General features: G+C 40.3%; 1 protein-coding gene across 9 annotated transcripts in view; it reads left to right on the top strand.

The window, feature by feature from the left end:
- The window catches only part of Hdac9 (histone deacetylase 9), an 863,837-nt gene that overhangs the window by 738,209 nt on the left and 103,653 nt on the right, over positions 1-21,975 (top strand). For all 9 annotated transcript variants that reach the window (NM_001443943.1, XM_087554679.1, XM_087554684.1 and 6 more), the window contains 1 exon segment: positions 20,887-21,005. In NM_001443943.1, coding sequence (NP_001430872.1) covers positions 20,887-21,005 — 119 coding nt within the window.

The following is a 21,975-nucleotide window of genomic DNA, read 5'->3' as shown; positions in this document are numbered from 1 at the left end:
AGGCTGTGGTTGCTAGTTCCTTAGTTTCCTGCTCGCCATTCTGTAACTGTGTCCCTTAAATAGATCAAAATACTGCAAGGACAAAAGAAAAAGACGTGATCCTTAACCAAATCCAGGTCATGTTGTTTAACCAAGCACAAGTAGCTGATGTCACTGCCCATTGGTTTCTGCTTCCCGTTTTGAAGGTAACTAGGCCTTTGCAGTAATGAAGACACTCATTCTGTGACTCCTGTCCAGTACTGTCTTCCTAGAATTCATGAGGAGAAACATGAGGGGCAGAACAATTACAAGCATGTCAACCCAACACTCAACTGACCTGGACTCTGCCCTATGAGAAATGTCTAATTAGAAAGAATTCAACACAGATCACATTAGCAGGACTGATGTTTGTGTTTGACAAAGACCCAGCATCTGTCTGCTGTATCTTCAGAGTCTGACTTTAGTAAAGATCATGGACTTCTGCTCTTTCCTTCAGATGCTTATTTTTGATTAATTAATTTATATCCAAACCGCAGTTTCTCCTCTGTCCTCTCTTCCCACTCCTCCTCCTCCCACTCCCCTGATTCCTTTCTCCTTCCTTTCTCTTCAGCAAAGGGGAGGACTCTCATGGATATGGCCCAGCTTTGCATATCAAGTTAAAGTAAGACCAGGAGCATCTTCTCATATTGAGGTTAGAAGAGGCAGTCTAGTAGGGGGAACTGATCCTAAAGGCAGGCAACACAATCAGAGACAGACCCTGCCCCCATTTCTAGGAGTCCCACATGAAGACCAAGCTGCATAACTGTTACATATGTATAGAAGGCCTTGGTCCATCCTCTACTTGTTCTTTGGTTGGCTATTCAGTCTCTTCAAGCCCATATGGGCCCAGGTTAGTTGTTTCTGAACATTTTCTTGTGGTGTCTTTGATGCCTGTGGCTCTTAACAATCTTTATTCCTCTCTTCCACGGGATTTTTCAAGCTCAGCCTAATGTTCGGTTGAGGGTCTCTGCATCTGTTTCCATCAGCTTCTGGGTGAAGCCTCTCTGATGACAGTTATGTTAGGCTCCTTACTGCAAGTGTAGTAAAATATCATTGACAGTGTGAGGGGTGGGCTCCATCTATGGCATGCGTCTCAAACTTGATTAGTTTCCTTGGCTGACTATCCCCTCAATTTGTGCTCTATCTTGACCCATGCACATCTTATAGACAGGACAGATTGTAGGTGGAAGGTTTTGTGACTGGGGGAGTTGGTGCTCCAATCCCTCTATTGGAAGTCTTGCCTTGTTATAGATGACTAGTTCAGGCTCCATATCCCCCCATTGATGGAAATCCTAGCTAGGATCATCCGTATAGATTCCTGGGAGTTTATGTTGTCTTAGGTTTTAAAAGAAGTGCAGAATGTTTTGCTTATGAGAGATACTACATCATAGGTAAAGGCAATTAAGTCCCAAGAAACTACAAAGGACTTTAAATTGTGGGTCCAATCTCTAAAAGAACCCTGAATATCGGAATATGTTTGAAAGCTGGCATCATTACAGCGAGCAGGCCTTCCCCACTTGGTTTCTTTCTGGCACTACCATACTTACAAGCAGGGGTATTGACATGATTGATTATAGAAACAGTGTGAACCTGTCCTTCGCTTTTCTTACATTGAACTTGAAGAAGGCAACAAGAAGCTCATGCTTGACAAGTAATCTACTACCCGCTGTTAATTTCAGCTCAGTATTTTGTACTGTAAATGCAGGAAATACAGAATATTGTATGCGTGTATCTTTGGAGGTAGAACTGTGATTTAATCAGTTGTTTTCCATTATCATAATTCTGGGGAATGTGAACAATATAATCAGATATAATTCAAGTTCAGGTGTAAACTATTTCTAATTAGAAAACCAATTTTCTGGTTTCTCACGTTCTTAAACAGTGTGTAATTACCTAAATTGACTGAGCTCAAGACCCAGACTGTCTGCTTTCAAAACTCTGTCCTTCCATCCTGCATTCGCTATATGGCATAGTGCAAGTTGATTAAACTGTCTACCTCACTGTTGCAAATCTACCAAATGGGAAGCATGAATAGAAACATCTTTAGGACTCTTTGCATAATATAATATAATATAATATAATATAATATAATATAATATAATATAAATGTATGTATATATCTTAGAATAGGGCCTACCAACTACTGAGTACCATGTGTTATAAGTACTATTATATTTTTGACAAATGATCTAAGGTTCCAGAAGGAATGTCTTCAAGGGGCTACATTTAAGTATCCCTCTTCTACAGGATACATCTGAATTGGCTGAGTAGGTATCTGTGGCTTTTGTGGAGCTCACTGGGTTGCAGATGGATAGGGTACCATGGACCATAAGTGAGCATTGTTCTGGACTCTTGGAACCCCAGATCCATGTCGAGGTGAACTCACTTGACTTGGTTCTTCAGGCATGCTCCCATGTGCAGAGCCACAGTCACTCTCCATCTGTTCACCAAACCTTAAGTGCCTGTGAGGTTTTCCTTGGCTTGATACCTTCCTTCCTAGTCTCACTGCTATTGACATTTAAATCACTTTCTGAAATATTTATCCTGCCTGCCTTCTACTGTACAATGCTCAAAGTTCATTTGTTTTATTATTCCTCCTTTGGGTTCTTCTGTCTCACAGTTTCATTTTGTGTAAGAATTTGTCAAAAGTAACAAGAGCTGTGTTAGGTTTTTCGTAGTTGGGACAGAGTACATGATAGCAACAGTTCACGCAGTTCTCATTTGGGCTCCAGGACTCAGAGGTATGGGCTCATAGCTCCGGGCTCTGTTGCTTCCAGTGGGTGACAGAGCAGGACACTGTGTCAGTGGAAGCATGTTCCAGTGGCTCCTGAAACCGTGGCAGACACGGGGCAGAGAAAGAAGGACTAAGAACCCCCGAAAATATTCCAAGACATGCTTCCCAAGGGAACCACTCCCTTCAGCTATGTTCTGCTTCCTAAGGCCTTAACCACTTTGCAAGTGAGTTGTACAAACTGAAGATGGAGCATATAACACAAAAGTCCATGTTAGGAGAAAGGCTAATAGTTCAAATATGGCTTACTAAAAAGAATAGCCTTACAGTACTGAAAAAGACAATGGAAAGATAAGAAGACATCACTCATGAAAGATAGCATAATGATTTTAAGATGAATATAGTAAATAATTAGAATGTTTCCATGTAGACAATATATGTATAAACTTGATAAACATTCAACCTTAATGAAATGGAATATAAAATTTTAGCTCTCTCTCTCTCTCTCTCTCTCTCTCTCCCTCTCTCCCTCTCTCCCTCTCTCCCTCTCTCCCTCTCTCCCTCTCTCCCTCTCTCCCTCTCTCCCTCTCTCCCTCTCTCCCTCTCTCCCTCTCCCCCCCTCTCCCTCTCTCCCTTTCTCTCTCTCTTTAGGAATTTTGGTATCTTGACTGTTGGTTAAGGATAGAATTGCAATTAGGCAACACTTTGTCCTTACCTGCAGGCCATTTGAGTTGATACTATGTCTTTGTTGGGAAAAAGATATACAATAATTTAATAGCACTTTAAACTTTGAAAATAGGTCTGTTTATTTCTTTTAAATATTTGAAGAACTCATGTACTCTCCCAAACTTTTGGTAGATATGTTTTTATTCTCACCCCCATCAATGAAGCAAATGAACTAGAAAAGGCTATGGTGGGCCAGGAGAGGTGGCTCAGTTAAGAGCACTGACTTTTCTTCTAGAGGACCTGAGTTCAATTCCCAACACTTGCATGGTGGCTTACAACTATATATAACTCCAGTCCCAGGGAATCTGATATTTTCTTTTGGCCTCTGTTGGCACCAGGTATGTACACACATGTAAGCAAAAATCCTTGCATAAAATTTTTATAAAAGAATTTCTAGTTATTAGTAGGTAATGGATAAATGATTACAATTTATCTATAATGCTCACTATTTACTATAATATATTCTGGAGGGCATGCACATAATCATTAGTAAACCCATGGAAAACACAGAAGAGTAGCCAGCAAAACGTTTCTTATAACCCCACAATAATTTTGCGTATTTCAATTTTTCTTCTCGTTCTTTTGGGACTCCTACATCTTAAAATCAAAATTAACAGTTCCTTGGGTCATTGATTATTCTTTCAAACATATCTTCTCAAAGCACCTTGCTATTTCAGCCAGATTAAATACTCAGAATAGCCACGAGATAGGGTTTCTGAAGTGGGTGTGAAAAGTGTCCTCCAGTCCCCCTACTTTAATTACTAAGCAGATATATACTCCTTGTCACTTAAATTTCCCCCACATCTACCTCAAAGAAATACAGTTCTCAGTTGAGTAGTTGGTCAACAACTATGATAATCTTTATAATAAGGTCCTTAGTACAAATAACCCAATTGACTTCCAGGAAGATCACAAAAAATGTTATTTTAGCAGCAATGTATGAGAATGATAACTTAATTCTTCTTTCCCATTATCAAATATTGACATTCTTAATCTTAGGCAGTTGGTAAATGAAAGTTGGGTTATACTTTTAATGTAATTCATATTTCTCTTGTGACCAATAAGGCGAATCCTTTTTCAACTATTTAATAGCCAAACATACTAACCCGGTGATGCCCACTTGTAATTATAATTTGAAAGAATGATTTGAGTTCTTCAGAGTGGACAGTTGAATATATGACTTTTAAAAACTTTTTTAAAATTCTCTGTATGTGTGTGGGCCTGTTTTGGGATCTGAGAGGGTGAGTGGAGGTGCAAATTGAATGCAGGAGATGATGGATCTCTGGTGCTGGAGTTAGAGGTGTTTGTGAGCCACCCCGAGTAGGGGCTAGGTCCTCTGCACTGAGTCCTTAACCACTAACTGCCCTCTCCAGTCACATGACTTTGTTAAAATAAATGTTTTATCATTTCATCTGCACCTTTCTATTCTTTATTTTCTTGTTTTACTAGGATTATTTTTATACCAGGTATCTGACTTTGAAACTTTTAGAAGGGAATAATGCTTGAAATTTCTCATCTCTGTCCCTTTCATCTGACCTGGTCTTGGCTGAGGACATCATGAGTTTTCCTCTCAGTGTGTCAATATATTCCTCTTCTCCATTCATGTTGCTGTTCTTGTCTAAATGAAGGTGACTCTCTGTTCCCAGCTCACAGAGCTTCCCTGCATCATGGCCATTCTGCTCTGAAACCCGTGGACAGAAAGGACCTGCAATCTCAGTCCAGTTCCATGTCCCCTCATCCTCCGCTTCCACATTTCCTTTTCCCTTTTTCTTTTCTGGTTTCTTTGCTAATTGGGAAATTTTTAAAGCAAACGAAATCTTGTGTGTGTGTGTGTGTGTGTGTGTGTGTGTGTGTGTGTCTGTGTGTGTCTGTGTGTGTGCGTGTGTGTGTGTGTCTGTCTGTCTGTGGTGTCCACACCCACGTGCATATGGGTGTGTGTGGAGGCCAGTGCTTGTGACTCTTCCTCTCTTCCTCTCCTATTTTCTGAGAAGATTCTGTCCTTGACCCTGGAGTTCACCAGTCAGATGACATGTCATTGACCTGTGGGGTTCTATCTACCTGTTTCTGCCTCCCCAGCACTAAGGTTACAGATGGATGTCATCATATGGAGCTTTTACATGGGTCCCCATGGTTAATTAGCAAACCCTTTACTCAGCCATCTTTCCAGACCTTACCTGTGTCTTTTAATATGAGGCTATGTTGGTGATAGATATGGCTGGGAAGATGATTTGATCATAAGGCAAATATTCATGCATGAACATTAACTCTTGAGCCGTCTAATCCACTGGAGTCTCATGTTTTACAGTCACTTGGCAGCTTGCCTCACACGTCACAATGACACAATCATGTATCACCACAGCATCCAATTTTTAAAAACTGAAAATAGATACTGAAAGCCGGGCTTCTGAAGATTTGTCAAACTGGGGAATGGTGACTTTTATATCTGGAATGTTTGAGTGTATTTAACAACAGTTTTCATAGGAAACCAGTTGGCAATCTATAGACTCACTAAAATTTCTTTATTTTCCAAATAGAGTAACTGTCAGGGGCTAGAGAAGTGGGTCAGCCATTTAAAACACCTGCTTACTGGCTTTGTAGAGGACCCAAGTTTGGTGCCTCACAACTGCCTATGACTCCAGCTTAAAGCAACTCAGTACTGGGCTCTGGTAATACCTGCACTCCTGGGATTTCAATGAAATCACACACACACACACACACACACACACACACACACACACACACACACTCACATTTAATAGTTAAACAAATCTTTACAAATAATAAGTATCCACTACCTCACCTCAACACTATAGAAAACTCATAATTATCGTTCCTAGGAATAAGTTGGAACCTAATGGCTGGCATCTCCCAGGCAATAGGGAGCTACCCCTCTGAAATGCTCAGTTAGGAGCACCCGTGCCTTTCTAGCCTCACAGAGTCTCATCACTCAGGGACATTGCATTTTCATGCACAAATTCAGTCCAAAGCCAGGGAAATCATGTTTCAGAATACACATTCATCGCCTAAAGATAAATCTGAGTTTGAATCATAATCAATCAGTTGATTAAATTAAATCTTTTAGCCTCAGAATGGCCTCAGTTTTCTTGCCTATAAATTGCAAGAATTATAGTTGAATAAAATATGTATTTCTGAATAAAGTGCATCATTCCATGTTTGTTGTGACAGGACAAGATCGGAAAGACTATACTGAGAGCAAAACTCCACGCCTGGCACATTGTGCTGTGCCAAAATGGTTGATAAGTTTATTGTTGCTGGGATTGGCCCTCAGCAAAAATAAACTTTAACCTGGAGACTAATTCTATCCGCCTCGGCCATTTTAGCTATGAATGAATTCCAAGGTCCCTGGTCTTGCCTGCTCTCCAGACTGAGGGACATGTCTCTTCTCTGAACTTCAGAGCTCCAAGCAGGCCTTCTTTCTTGTTCTCTTTCTGGCTATGCCTCAGGGAACAAGAAGGATTTTAGTTACTAAATGAGGTTGCCTTTTGTCTTGTTCATCTCACATTGTTATTCAATTTTATTTTAAAAAAACCTGATGATGCTGACTCCCTCAGAAAGGCCACATCAAAAGATAGAGTTCACCAAAAATAATACACACTTTTTCCAAAGACACAAACAGTTCCTTGAAAAGGATGTCATGCTGTAATTTATTTTGTGAATTCTGTAAACCACAGAACATTTACTTACAGCAAAGTCTGACCTTTCTTTTTCCTTCTTTTTGTGTCTACAAAGTTCTCTCTTTGAGAAGAAACATAAAGAGTAACATTCCTCTGTGTGTGTGTGTGTGTGTGTGTGTGTGTGTGTGTGATTTTATTGGAATCCTAAGTTTAATTTTTAGCCAGGGTCTTTTAGCTTCATGTAATAATATTTTATGGAATGCAATCACTTGTTGGAAAGACCAAAGAGAGGCCCATTTGAAGCTTTACAAAAAGAATATTTTGTGCTGTTGTTGGGGTGATGGGAAACGCAATAAGTTTACTAAGCCCTACATCGCACCCCCACTGAAATCAGAGAAATCCTAGGACTGAATGTATGGTAGTAAAATCTCGGTAGGGATTGTTTTGGATAAAGAAAGTAATAACAAGAAAAGAGCACATAATTAAGTTTCCAAAGTTCTCGTGTCACAGTCATCTTATTGTCTCACTGCAAGGAAAGTTTGCTACATGGAGGTAGACGATTTTCCTGATACAAGCTCACTCCAACAAAACGAACAAACAAACAAACAAACAAACAAGTCAGAACTTCCAGGGTTGCTGAACAAAACTCTGCCATTTCAGTTAAGAAGTTTTTACTATCGTTTCTGCTTTACTTTCTGTTCACTACAGCGGGGTTTTACAGTCACCATGTTGCTATAGAAATGAAAATAAACAAAGATTTGGAAAGAGACATGTCACTGGGGCATATTCTGCCCGTCTTGCCCATGTCATGTAGGCTCTGTTCTCTGAACAAGTTCATGTTTCCCCCTGGCCCATATATTTGGTATATATTTTTAGGGAATAGAGTTGAAGTTTTTATTTTACTTCCATAAATATGTTTCTACAGGCTTCTTAAATTTCCATGCTCTTTAAAAATAAATCTGGAGTCCAGGAGGGATGGCTTTGTTAACTCCACTGGCTATTCTTCCAGGGGACTGTGATTCCATTCCCTGCACCCAAATGGTGGCTTTTACACCTTGGTAACTCCAGCCATAGTTGAGGGCTCTGAGTATGTACAATACATAGACATGCATGCAGACAAAACACCCATGCACATGTAATAAATAAATAAATATATACATAAATAAATAAATCTTTAAAAATAAGGAATCAATCTAAAAATGGTTAAGACCTTGGCCTTCAGCACCTGTGACTTCCGTTGTTTGGAACTGGATGGGGGAAGAACACAGGATGCCTGCCCGTTCTCTCCTAGCCTTTGCCTTGATAGATTTGAAGAATTAATTTAGCAATGGTTATAAATCTATTTATATAAGACCATCTGTAAGTTACTTGGCCCACATTTGGAATCATAACAAAATACTTCTTAAGAACCACTGTGGCAAAATTATTACCACATTTTTGGCATATTAAAATACATGATATTTATATACTTTTGTTCAATAATGATAGAAATAGAAGTACACAGCACAGATAGTTTATATATACATGTGTATTAAAATACTTTTTATTATATATTTCTCAGCAGAAGAATGTTTATTTTAGAATTAACTCTCCTATGGCTTCTGAAAACTCAACATGCCTCTCACAGTTTCTTTTTCTGGTATACTGATTTTCTAGGTCAGACACTAATACAGTGTTTGACAACAGCAAAGTCTGTACACTGCTGTATCGTTGCTGTGCCTATCTGTATTAATCAGACAAAAATTTCTTTATTCTGAAATGACAAACCTTGTAATTTTCCTTAGCTTGCTATAACCAAGTGCAAAATTTTACAGAGAGCTAGCATTATTTTGTATGCAGTAGAATGCCAAATATATTACCATGAATATAATAATATTATATGCCCTGAAAATATCCCAGAACCAGAAAGAGATCTGTTTGAGAAAGTATTTATCTCTTTCCTTTCTCAGTTGAGAAGTATATTAAATAAGATCTCTGAATTACTCAAAGTTAATAGCCATATCACACATCTCAGACAAGTAAAACCTTTCAATCATTATGGTAAGAGTGGACATTCTAAACAATAATATATAGGAATACAAACATATATTCCTATCTTTCTAGATAGAATGTATTGTTATTCAAAATTTGCCATCTATAAATAGTGTTCTCTGTGAGCATTCATGCTACCTTCATCATGGGGGGGCTTGACTATGGGATCAAACAGCAACCAGGAAGGATGAGGGCAAATCAGGAAGCAGGAGCCCACAAATTAGACCAGAGAGGATGATGAGTTTCAGGAAACAAAAGGTAAGTAAGGCAAATGTAGGATCAGAAGCTTCCAAGCATTTTAGAGCTGCAGCTGACTTCACAGGTGGGTCATCTAGGTGAGTCGTGCCGCCCCTCCCTGAGAAAGCAAAGACAACAACCAAGTCCACAGAATTAGATGCCATCACAGGAACCGGATGTGTTCGTTGGCATGCGGGCATCTTAACTCAGGAACATTCCACACCGAAAACAGAGAATTCCGTTGTGAGGTGGCAGCCATTGGGAAGCATTTGGGGAATTTGACCCCTTCTTGGAAGCCTGCTATGACTCTTCTCTTTAATGCATGTTTCAAAGCCATCGAAACAATATTATTAGGGGGTTGTGTTTTCAATAATTAATTGGGTGAAGAAAAAGAAAAAGTAGGTAGGTCAGGGTACAAAAGCACAAGTGGGAATTTGTTTTAAGCAAAATTATGGACACAGAAAGGGAATCTAGGTAGACAAGGTGAGCAAGAGTAACATGCTATGATATCTGGAGAAAAGGAATCCACAGCCTCTGGATGGCCTCGGCTCTGCATCCAGCATGTTTTAAACTCCTGCCCTTATGAGTGCAAAGTTATAGACAACATGAAGAGAAGAAGCAGCACTTGTGCATCCTGACAGGTGTCACTCCTATTCTGACTTTGACTCCGTAGCACTTTACATTTCTGATTTTCACACTGAAAGCAAATGCCAGTGTCCAATGAAGTCACCAGAAGAGACAATGACCTTCATAGAACTAGTCATTGAAAATGTATCTCTGAAATGTCCTGTCCGAGGAAGAGTGAGGGATCAAGAAAACTTCAGCTGAAATCAATGAAGAAAAGAAATCAAACAAGACAGAAGGCATTCCAGAGATTTCATTCACCAACTATTTGTTGAATGAAATATATGTTAAACAGGCTTCTGGTCAAAATGAATCGCCTATTTGCCTCTGATGAATAGGTTCTTGCAGTGAGGGAAGGCACCAGAACATTAATAATGGACATCATATATAAGTAAGCAAGCAAGCGAGCGAGCAAGCAAGTGAACAAACAAACAAACAAACAAAAAGTGTGTCATTTGGGGAGGGGAGTTGTATGAAGAGAGAAGTAAAACAAAGCAGTTAGTCTTAGAAGAGAAGTGTCAGCACCATTTCAGATTCTTACTGCTAGTGCACAGAGTCCCAGATCTTCATAGCAAGCAATTTAATTATTTTTGGATAGATAGATAGACAGACAGACAGACAGACAGACAGACAGACAGATAGATAGATAGATAGATAGATGGATGGATGGGTGGATAGATAGATGAAAAAGACAGTACAGTCCTTACATCCAGTGGGATAATATTTAGTCTTAAAAAGGAAGGTTTTTAATGCATATTGCCACAAAAAATATTTAGACTGTTAAAACACGCCTTTAGCCAGAGTGAGTCAGGCATATTTGTGATTAGTGTCCTGGCAAAGAATAGGAAGACAGAGTCAAAGCTGCGTTGGACTGCCTCACTGTCCAGGGACATGTAGGTCATTAAAAATTTGTTTTGCCCTGAAGGGGATGATGGAGATCTGACCAAATATGCTGCCCTGGCGAGCTGCTTTCCACACGAAGTAGAGGGAGCCATGTAAACTGAACCAGAAAAATGATTCTGACTCCATTTAGGGTGAGGACACTGATAGTCCTGGGCAGGGTGGGGTGGGGGAGGGAACGTTTCCAGATGAGTTTTCAAAGTGTAGACACTGAGCTTTCTTGATGCATTGGTTACAGTGAAAAAGAGTTGCCAAGGATAGAAAATTGAGACAGAGAACACTAGCCTGAGTGTTCAAGTTGACGGATTAAAAAAAAAAAACCACGTGTGTGATGTGTGCGTGCATGTACACATACTCTAGGAGTTTGTGGGTTGGAGGTTTATGTTGGGGTATTCTTATAGTGGGGAGCATTTGGGGTGCGATGATTAGGGGTGTTGGGAGTATGTCTATACACTGGGCATCTGTACGTCTTTAGTGTGTGTGTTGTGTAGGTATCTGTTGGGAATTGGTGTGCTGAGTACATAAATAAGGGTATGTTTGTGCAAGAAAAATGTGTGTTAAGCGTATATATGTGGAAGGGGTGGTTGGGTGTATGTTTTGGGGTGCATGGGTTGAGTGTGTATGCATTGAGAGGAGGTTAGGTATCAGATGTATTTGAGAAGGTACCGACTGTGTGTTTAGGGAGATTGTGCAGGGATGTGTGTATGTGTTTGTTTTGGGACTGGGTAGAAAATACAAGTGATTAGAAATATAGGACTCGAGTCAGAGCTTGTGTGGCTGATTGTGAGCACCAGCTGTGTTGGGTGTGCTCAGTGACCTACCCACAGAGGCCCGTTAGTTTTTTTCAGTGTTTTCACAGTGGTCCAAAGGTGATGCAGACAGTGGGATATTTCAGGCATATTTCAGGTTACGCTGCAGTGCTGATCTTTGCCTTTCTCAGTGTGGACTACCGTGAAGAGTTTTCCTGAGGAGTGTTGCTCCTTGTCTTTCTTATACAAACATAGGTACATGAAAAAATTGTACGTAATGTAAAGTGTGTTTTGTTATGTAAGAATAAAAACAAACAAACAAAAAACAGAAGAACTTGTATCACTTGGGAATGTCTAATTCATAATCTGATGCCTTCAAGCCATGACCTACAATTCCATATTCAGAAAAATGTAGACCTGACCTTTCATCTGTAATTCACCTATGCATGAATATATTGTGCTGTTGGAAATCAGTCATGTATAGGAATGAAATCCATTGTTTGAGGTGACATAAATCACATGGTACAGCCCTCTCCAATCTTTCAGGGTCTTTTCATTTATTAAGGATTAAATTCCCCACAAGAAGACCAGCAGTCTCATCTAGCCTGGACCCCCGAGATCTCTCAGACACTGAGCCACCAACCAGGCAGCATACACCGGCTGATATGAGGCCTCTGACACATATAGAGCAGAGGACAGCCTGTTCTGGCCTCAGTGAGAGAAGATGCATCTAGCCCTCAAGAGACTTGAGGCCTCAGAGGAGTGGGGAGGTTTGGTGGGATGGGGTGAGGGGAGTAGGGATATCCTCTTGAAGACTGGGAGGACGAGTTGTGGGATAGGAAGTGGTCGGGGAGCAGAATAGGAGGTGGGTAGCAGCTGGACTGTAAAGGAAAATTAAATAATAATAATAATAATAATAATAATAATAATAATAATAATAATGAATTAATTTCAGTAGCCTCCAATGTCCCACCTGCCCTGGTTTCATTACCAGGTGACTGACTCTGACCATATCTAATAGTCTTGTACTTTTAGCTCTGTGTTCCCCAGAAACATGCATCTTCTAGTCCTCTGAGTCCCTCCAAGCCCCAGTCAGGGCATTTGCACCTGCTCCTCTATCTGCAGCTGCCCTTCCATATCCATGACCTGCAGTTTCAGTCAGTTGCTATGTACCCAGGCCCAAATCCACATCAGTCATTCCTGTGGCCTTCTGGGTAATTTATGTTTTACCCTAGCTTTTATTGAATGCTTAGTTGTTTGTATGAAATCAAATGCATTCAAGGTGTTATGAACAGCTTATGAAGAGCTCCTGTGGGAGTGTACTGTCAGTAAAGGGAGACACAGACCACATGTCCAGATAGTGAGCAAAGCACAGGAAAGGAAGCCCTATTGGGGATCACCCTCCATGAGATTTGGAGTAATGGAGTCGATTTTTCAGGGAGATAGAGCTATGACTGCCTCACAAGTCACTGCCACATTCTTCCCACATAACACGCAGAGCCTGGATTCCCTTGGCCCTCAGTTTCCCCTGCCATGGCTACCCTGTATTCCATAGCCAGTGCTCTTGCATCAGGCTCCACGTGCCTCTCTGTGTGCCCACATCTGTGCTGTGCTATGCTCCCTGATGACCCAACTTCCTCGTTTTAGCTTTTGTTTGTTGTTTCCTGTCGATCTTCTTCACTAATGTCCACACTCATCCTTCATTGCTGGTGGGCTTTCGTCCTGCTGTTTTGTCCCCTCCTGGTTACTCTGTCTCCTGTATCTGTAGGTACATTGTATGTGTTTGAGGCTTAATCTATAATACTGAGAAGACATTATATTTTTCTCTTGATTCGTGTAATCTACAATCTCCTTAAGGGCACAGTCACAATCCCTTCCTGTTTCAAGCCCCTGTCTGTCCCAGTGCGTCCCACAAAAGAGACTTCAGTAAGTGACTCGTGAATGAATAAAGCAGTATTGGGGAGTAAGTCTGTGGACTCAGATGTTTGAAAATCTGAGTTGCATGACAGGGAAATGGCTCAGAGTGAAACCACTTGGGATGGGGATGCACATGGGGACCTGAGTTGGAATCCTCAGTCACACATAGAAGTCAGATGCATAGGGCAGGTTCCTCTCAGTCCATAAAGGCTGTAATACACAGCAAGAACACACCAACAAGGAGACCCTGTATCACACAAGTTAAAAGGTGAGAATTGAAGCCCAAGGGTGTCCTCTTACCCCCACATGTAGGACCTGTCATGTGCTAATGCTCATTCACACATGCATGTATATATATATATGCATATATATGTATACACACATACACACACACAAAAATACAACACAATTTTTTCAAGCTACAGAGCTGAGTCTATTTCCTCTCTAAAGGCAGAACAAGAACAATGTTCCTTGCTGCTTTCCTCTTCTCTTCTTGCATGGGTACATATCAAGTGAGTGGGTAGTATCTTTCACTCATCACTCAACACATGGCACTGTGAGTCATAGTAAACTATTAGCAAGCTTCAGCTGAAGGACAGGGCTTCATCTGACTCACTGATAGTGTAGCCAATGGATTGGCATTGACTAGACAGGAACTCATACCAGAGGTCTGACTCTGAGATAGCACATACTCTGAATCCATTGCTCCAATCTCATGGGAAGATATTCCCAGTGGTATTCTTTTCTCTGTTTTGTGTTTAGAATGTGGACACAATTGCTTCTCAGCCTTTTGTCTAAGATCAAGTGTAGAATGTGGACACATAGCTCCTTCATTCACATATTCACACACACATATTCTATATCTCTATCTCTATCTCTATCTCTATCTCTATCTCTATCTCTATCTCTATCTCTATCTCTATCTCTATATCTATATCTATATCTATATCTATACCTATATATATAGTGGCTAGTGTCTGAGTGACAAAACAAAGAGGACTGTATTTGAAGTCATAGACATTCACATGAGGTCACCAACATCTTCATGAGATTACTGACGTCTACATGAGGTCACCAAAATCTACATGAGGTCACTGGCATCCACATGAGGTCACCAACATCCACATGAGGTCATTGACATCCACATGAGTTTAGACTTTGTCCATAAACACTTGTCGTTAAGGATATATCATTAAGAGGTGTCAGGTGGTCATTAAGACCATCTGAATGATCATGCTGGCCATTAGCAAGAGGAAAAGCAATTATCATGTTTGGACATCTTTTAGTGTTCTTTCCGGATCATATTTCTTTAATGTCTTGTTCTCAGCCCTGCCTCATTTCTTCCTCTGTATCTATTTCTTTACTGAGTGTTTCCTGGAGCCAAATATTTTTTATCTCTTCTCTAATTTTTCTATATCAAGTTATGGCAGTAGTTTCCTTTTGTAACTCATTTTTCTAAATACCTCCCATTTTCCTCCCCTCAAATTTTGTTTAAAAATCTGTTTTTTAGGGTGGAGAGATGGCTCAGTCAGTAAGAGAGTGATCAGTGCCTGCATGGTGATTCACAAGAATCTGTAACTTAATAACAGTAGCTCCAACAGACTACTTTGGCATTTAGGGCAAACACACAAACTCTTGCAAGCACCTATACACAAAAGTAAACTAAACAAGCAAATTTTCTTTTTATCTTTTTCTTCCATTTTTATTAAATTGGGTATTTCTTATTTACATTTCAAATGTTATTCCCTTTCCCGGTTTCCTGTCCATCAGCACACTAAACCCTCCCTCTCCCCTTCTATATGGGTGTTCCCCTTCTCACCCCCTGCATTACCAGTCCCCTAACAATCTCCTACTCTGGGGAGTCCAGACTTGGCAGGGCCAAGGACTCCCCTTTCCACTGGTGCCCCAACAAGGCTATTCTCTGCTACATATGCAGTTGGTGCCCAGGGTCAGTTCATGTTTAGTCTTTGGGTAGTGGTTTAGTCCCTGGAAGCTCTGGTTGGTTGGCATTGTTGTTCATATAGGGTCACAAGCCCCTTCAGCTCTTTCAGTCCTTTCTCTAATTCCTCCAACGGGGGTCCCATTCTCAATTCAGTGGTTTGCTACTGGCATTTGCCTCTGTGTTTGACATGTTTTGGCTGTGTCTCTCAAGAGAGATCTATATCCGGTTCCTGTCAGCCTGTACTTCTTAGCTTCATCAATCTTATCTAGTTTTGATGGCTGTAGATATATATGGGTCACATGTGGGGCAGGCTCTGAATGGTCTTTCCTTCAGTCTCTGCTCTAAACTTTGGCTCCCTATCCCCTCTTATGAATATTTTTGTTTCCCTTTTAAAGAACGAGTGAAACATTCCCATTTTGGTCATCCTTCTTGAGTTTCATGTGTTCTGTGCATCTAGGGTAATTCAAGCATTTGGGGCTAATATCCACTTATCAACGAGTGCATACCATGTGTGATTTTCTGTGATTGGGTTAGCTCACTCAGGATGATATTTTCTAGTTCCATCCATTTGCCTATGAATTTCATGAACTCATTGTTTTTGATAACTGAGTAGTATTCCATTGTGTAGATGTACCACATTTTCTGTATCCATTCCTCTGTGAAGGACATCTGGGATCTTTCCAGCTTCTGGCTATTATAAATAAAGCTGCTATGAACATAGTGGAGCATGTGTCTTTGTTGTATGTTGGAGCATCTTTTGGGTATATGCCCAGGAGAGGTATAGCTGGGTCCTCAGGTAGTGCAATGTCCAATTTTCTGAGGAATCTCCAGACTGATTCCCACAGAAGTTGTACCAGTTTGCAATCCCACCAACAATGGAGGAGTGTTCCTCTTTCTCCACATCCTCGCCAGCATTTGCTGTCACCTGAGTTTTTGATCTTAGCCATTCTGACTGGTGTGAGGTGGAATCTCAGGGTTGTTTTGATTTGTATTTATTTCCTTGATGACTAAGGATGTTGAAAATTTCTTTAGGTGCTTCTCAGCCATTCGATATTCCTCAGCTGTGAACTCTTTGTTTAGCTCTGTACCCCATTTTTCATAGGGTTATTTGGCTCTTTGGAGTCTAACTTCTTGAGTTCTTTGTATATTTTGGATATAAGTCTTCTATCAGTTGTAGGATTGGTAAAGATCTTTTCCCAATCTGTTGGTTGCAGTTTTGTCCTAACGACAGTAGTCTTTGCCTTACAGAAGCTTTGCAGTTTTATGAGATACCATTTGTCAATTCTTGATCTTAGAGCACAAGCCATAGGTGTTCTGTTCAGGAAATTTTCCCAGTACCCATTTGTTCGAGACTCTTCCCCACTTTTTCTTCTATTAATTGGAGTGTATCTTGTTTCATGTGGAAGTCCTTGATCCACTTGCACTTAAGCTTTGCATAGGGCAATAAGAATGGATCAATTTGCATTCTTCTACAAAGCAAATGTTTTTAAAAGAAAAATTAAAAGTTAATTAGCTGACAATATTCCCATTGTTCAGCTAGTAATATTTCTTATCTGATACTTAATTTTTAAAAGAATATTAGAGATCCAGAAGTTTTCACAATAGTTAATATTTTACATGTGTCTTCTGTATCCCCTAATATGAAAAAATGCATAGAATCTGTGAATCTTTTACTTTAGTTCTTTTTTAAAAAAAATCTTTCATGGTGATTTTTTCCCCTTTCCTTAAATTCTCGAATTCTTGGGCATTTGTCAGTTGATAGTTCATTCCTCATTGTTTCCTCTCTGTTCAGTTACATCTCTGTTGTTCTATGAACTCATGACTCCTTATCTGATTTTATAATCCACTGCTAGCATTACTTTTTCTATTTCTGAACTTGTGCCAGCCTCAGCCACCCCAGACTTCTCTGCTTGAGTCCATTTGCTCTTGAGCACGCCCTCATCTTTTCTGACAACTCCCTGGCCACCATACAGGGCTACATCATATTTTTGGTGATAATGTCCTGGAGTCAATGACTTCTCAAGAATCTCCATGTTTTGTTTTGCTTTTGTTTCTTTTTATTGGAAACTGGCAATAGAACATTGGCTCTATAATGTCAGATATTTGCTGTTGGGTGCTATGATTATTAGGAAGGGTATGATAACCCAAACAGACATATAGGTCTTGCTTGTTCTCTTTAACAACAAACCTCGTGAATGCCTTTGAGGTTTTTGTTCATGAAAATTTATTCTGCCTTTTCTACTCCATGTTTTTAGAACTGTCTTTCATCCTTCATGCATGCTTTAGTTCAGTTGTGTTGCTATAACAGATTATTATTATTGATACAGAACATGGATTTATTTGGAAAATATTTATGGAGACTACAGAGTCCAGGATTGTGGTGTTGGCCTCTGGTATGGGCTCCCATGCTGTGTCATAACATGGTGGAAGGACATACAACATAGGCATAGGACAGAGAGGAAATCTGGTAAACTCATTTGTGCATCTGGAGTCCACTCCCACATCAATGGCACTGATCCACGCTCTAACAATGGTATTTAATTTCAATAGGAGTTTTGAAAGGGGACACAGCTGTAGTAGATATTCTAGATCCATGCCAACATAACTAGAAGAGCTTCAAAAATTCTGTGATATCTCTTTAAAAATATCAAATATGGGGTTAGAGGGCTGAATCAGCACTAGCTGCTGTTCTAGAGAACATGGGCCAAATTCTCAGCATAAGCATTGTGGCTAACGATCATCTGGAACTCTAGTTCCATGGGCACCAATTCCCTCTGTATACTCTGTGGATAGTAGGCACAGTGATGCACAGACATACTGTGGGCAAAGCACTTCTGCACATAAAAATGTTTAATTTATTAAAATTAAGAGATCTGGGAATATTAGTTCTGTTTATGAGATATAGCCAAATGAAGTATATATGTCAAGAACAGGAAAATAATTAAGATTGAATTTGAAATCGAATAGTTTTTAGCCATGGCAGTGTTTGCAACAAAGTAGACAAAGTGTACTAGTTGAAGTCAATGAGGGAAAGGTCGCTGATGTCACTGTGTGTAACCAGCCATTGCCATATAGTTCTTTAGTTTAACAGAAAATTTGCAGAATATTTTGCAACAGAACATCACACAAACTTTCTATAGTCATAAACACATAGCTAGTTCATTCGGCAAACAGTTTCCATCTGGACAAAATTCTAAGAATGTATCATTGTTAAAGGCTAAGAATTGCTCCGAAGAGAAGCCAGAGTATTAAGAATGTCTACTTTGAAATAGAACATTCTACCAGATAACGTGGTATTCAACTTCCCTTTCTTTTGCTGTAACAAACACCATGACGAAGGAACGTGAAGGCTTCATTTCATCTTATGCTTTCAGGCCAATGCCCTCTGATGAATGAAGTCAGGTTAAGAACTGCAGGGAAGGCTTGCTGGGGTATTCATGTAGTATTCATGGCCAAGGGAGTACAGCAGCAACTATGGAAGAATGCTACTTGACAGCTGGCTTGCTCAACCCCATGACCATTTGCCTAGGGATGGTGACTTCCATGGTGGCCTGGCCATCCTGCATCAATTAATGTTCAAGACAGTTTCCCGGAGTCATGCCCACTGGCCGTGTCTGATCTAAGAAATTCCTCAGTTAAGGTTTCTCTCTCAGATGACTCCAGGCTGTGCCAAGTTTAGAACTAAAACTAACGTGGATGTGTTTTCCCCACCACGTTTTCCAACATCTTCTTAATTTTGGAGTGAATACACCTGCAGAGAATTTAGTTCCCCAAGACAGAGCTGGATTGAAAACCCTTTGCTTGGGAATCCGGAAAGATTGGCACGGAGAATGGGTTGACAGTATCACAAATAAGCCAGACCGGTTATTTGCTAAGAAAGTGTCTAGTACCCACCGAAATAAAGGAAGGAACTTGAGAAAATAATCTGGATTCTTTGAGAGGGTTTCCTGCGATGTCTCAACAACACATGGTCATTTTACTCACGGACATCAGGGAATAGTTATACACAATAATCCATGAAAACTGTACCAGAATTGATGCTTAAGAAGAGAATACCGTGTATCTCCTCACCAGATCATGGATCCACACTAAAGATGCATAACGTTATTGGAAAAAATTAGTAGATTATACCTAGTGAGTAGGACTACAGTTTTTACGTAGTTTCGTTAGTGAATGATGCAGCCTGAGCTGATTTTTCCTGCTGTTGAGAGCCGCTGTTTGGTAGCTTGATTGATGGCCAGCATTTGTAGGTTAGCAGAAGACTTTACAGGAAAAGAAAGTGTTGAGTTAGTTTACATATCTCTCTAGATAAGTTTCATTTAGATCATTCTTTTATTAAATTTCAGCTTCTCACTTAGGACATCCAATCAAAATTTCTTTATGTAAAACTGGTAGGTAATTGTTGGCAAAACTCTGAAGTGTTTTTTTCTAAAAATAATCAAAGAGCTAATTAATGAGTCTACTACCTCAGGCTTATTCTTGGAACACGTGTTCCAGTTACTTCTCACAGACAGACGTCTTACTGGTAAAATCCATAGTAGTGTGCCGTTTCCTTGTTTTGTTAAATAGGCTTTGGTATTTGAATTTTTATGATGGCACTCTGAGCTTCAAGCCCTCGTAAACTTTTTTTTTTTTAACTGAGATCCTGCAATCATTTTCTCTCAAAAGTAACGGGGATGGGAAGGGTCGGAGCCCTGAGGAGGCTGAGAGGTGAGTGCTGATGTTTCTAAGTGGGGCCAGCAGGGGCTGCAGCCCGCAACAAGGCTGCTGCATTCCTCATGTGTCTGGCCTTGGACTCGCTTTAACGTCATAATCTGGATCCTATTAAGGGAATTTTGTGTTTTTCCTTTGTAAGAGTCACCCCCTACCATGACAAATATTTTAAAATATATTTTTTTAAAAGTTGGGAAAGCAAACTTTTTCCCAAAAGAAATTTATAGTTCAAATTTATACCAATCTCTTCCTAACTAGAGCAAGCGAGGCTCTCCCTAAAGCTTCAGTTTTCCTCTGTAAAACATTAGTCTCCTTTGGAAGAAGAAGGTTTTCCTTTTTTATAGGCAATGGGATAAAATAGCTACAGATGTACGTGGGCTGTGACAGGCTTCAGAATATACCTGCAGACTGTGGTGTTTTTCAGTCTGGAACAAAAAAAAATGAAAAAAAAAAAAGAAAAAAAACATGAAAGCAAACAACTATTGGGGCGCTAAAATAACAGTGTTCACATATAAAGGAAATGATAAACTTTGAATCCAGTTCGCCTTTTCCCCCACTTCTTTTCCTGGGAAGGGACTGAGGCTGTGCCAAGTCATTTTTACAAAGCGGGGTTTCCAGGTACCCACCTTTCCCTTGAGTGACTGCTGCCTTTTCGCCGTGCAGGACTGTCGTGATGCCTGTGGCCAGAGAGTTTGATCCAGACATGGTCCTGGTTTCTGCTGGATTTGATGCATTGGAAGGCCACACCCCTCCCCTAGGGGGTTACAAAGTGACAGCAAAATGCAAGTATCTCTTTCAGGACTTCATGAAATGCTATGACGCCATACACCATTTAGAGCTTTAAGATGCATACTACCTTTTACGTGAGTTCAGTAAGCTTTGGGGGAGACGTTTGAAAGTGTTTGGCATGGTATTTCTTGCTCTGTCTGTTTCTTGTCTCTGGAGAAATTTTCACTGAAGAAAAGCAAAATGGTTTCCTATGGTGGACGTGATAGGCATATCGGAACCTTCATGTATTTTAGGAGTCTTAGTTTTCTTTTAAAGACTAAAATGGTATGACTTCCGTTTACGTTACGTCTACTGATCTGAGAACTCCGAAGTCTAGAGGAGCTACTGAGCTTTTCGCGAGGAGAACGCAGTTGCTGCCTTTAGTGTATTGGACATGGGGTGGGAATAGACACTTGGCAACGATGTTCGGTTCGGGTTCAAATACAGACTTGGTGGTGCTTCAGCAATCCCAAGGGTCTCCGGGGTCAATGCTGCTCCTCTGCTGGTTGCAGAGACAAATTTTCTGGCTGCGTTCCATAGCAGCCCGCTACCCAACAACGAAACCAAATTTCTGTTTCATTTCATTTGAAGACGATGGCACCATGGAACTTAGCTTGAAAGGATCTTCTTTAAGAACAATGTCTTGCTCTGTTATAAAAGCAAAGCCCATCTACAGTCCAAGCATAGAAATATACATTGGCACCGTGTGTACCTACTACGCAAGGAAAAACACGGTAAAACTGCACAGTGGATGGTATCCAGTATGGTATGTTTCAGAGGTGGGGGCAGGGGTTAAGGAAGGCAAACAACTCAAACAACTCAAGCTGCTTTAAGTGGGAGAGACGAGCTTGGAGTGAATGTGCTATATTAATTTGAAAAGAGCCAAAGACAGAGATCCATGCCAACCTTTGTTTTGAGCTGGCTGCTCATGTGAGGGCATTTCTGCACTCTAATTGTTCCAGTAACATTGTTAGGTAGTGGCTA

The sequence above is a fragment of the Rattus norvegicus genome, chromosome 6, assembly GCF_021556685.1.
Source record: "Rattus norvegicus strain SHRSP/BbbUtx chromosome 6, alternate assembly SHRSP_T2T, whole genome shotgun sequence".
Classification (NCBI taxonomy): domain Eukaryota; kingdom Metazoa; phylum Chordata; class Mammalia; order Rodentia; family Muridae; genus Rattus; species Rattus norvegicus.
Note: the sequence above shows the minus strand (reverse complement) of the source record. Positions and strands in the feature narration are given on the sequence as shown.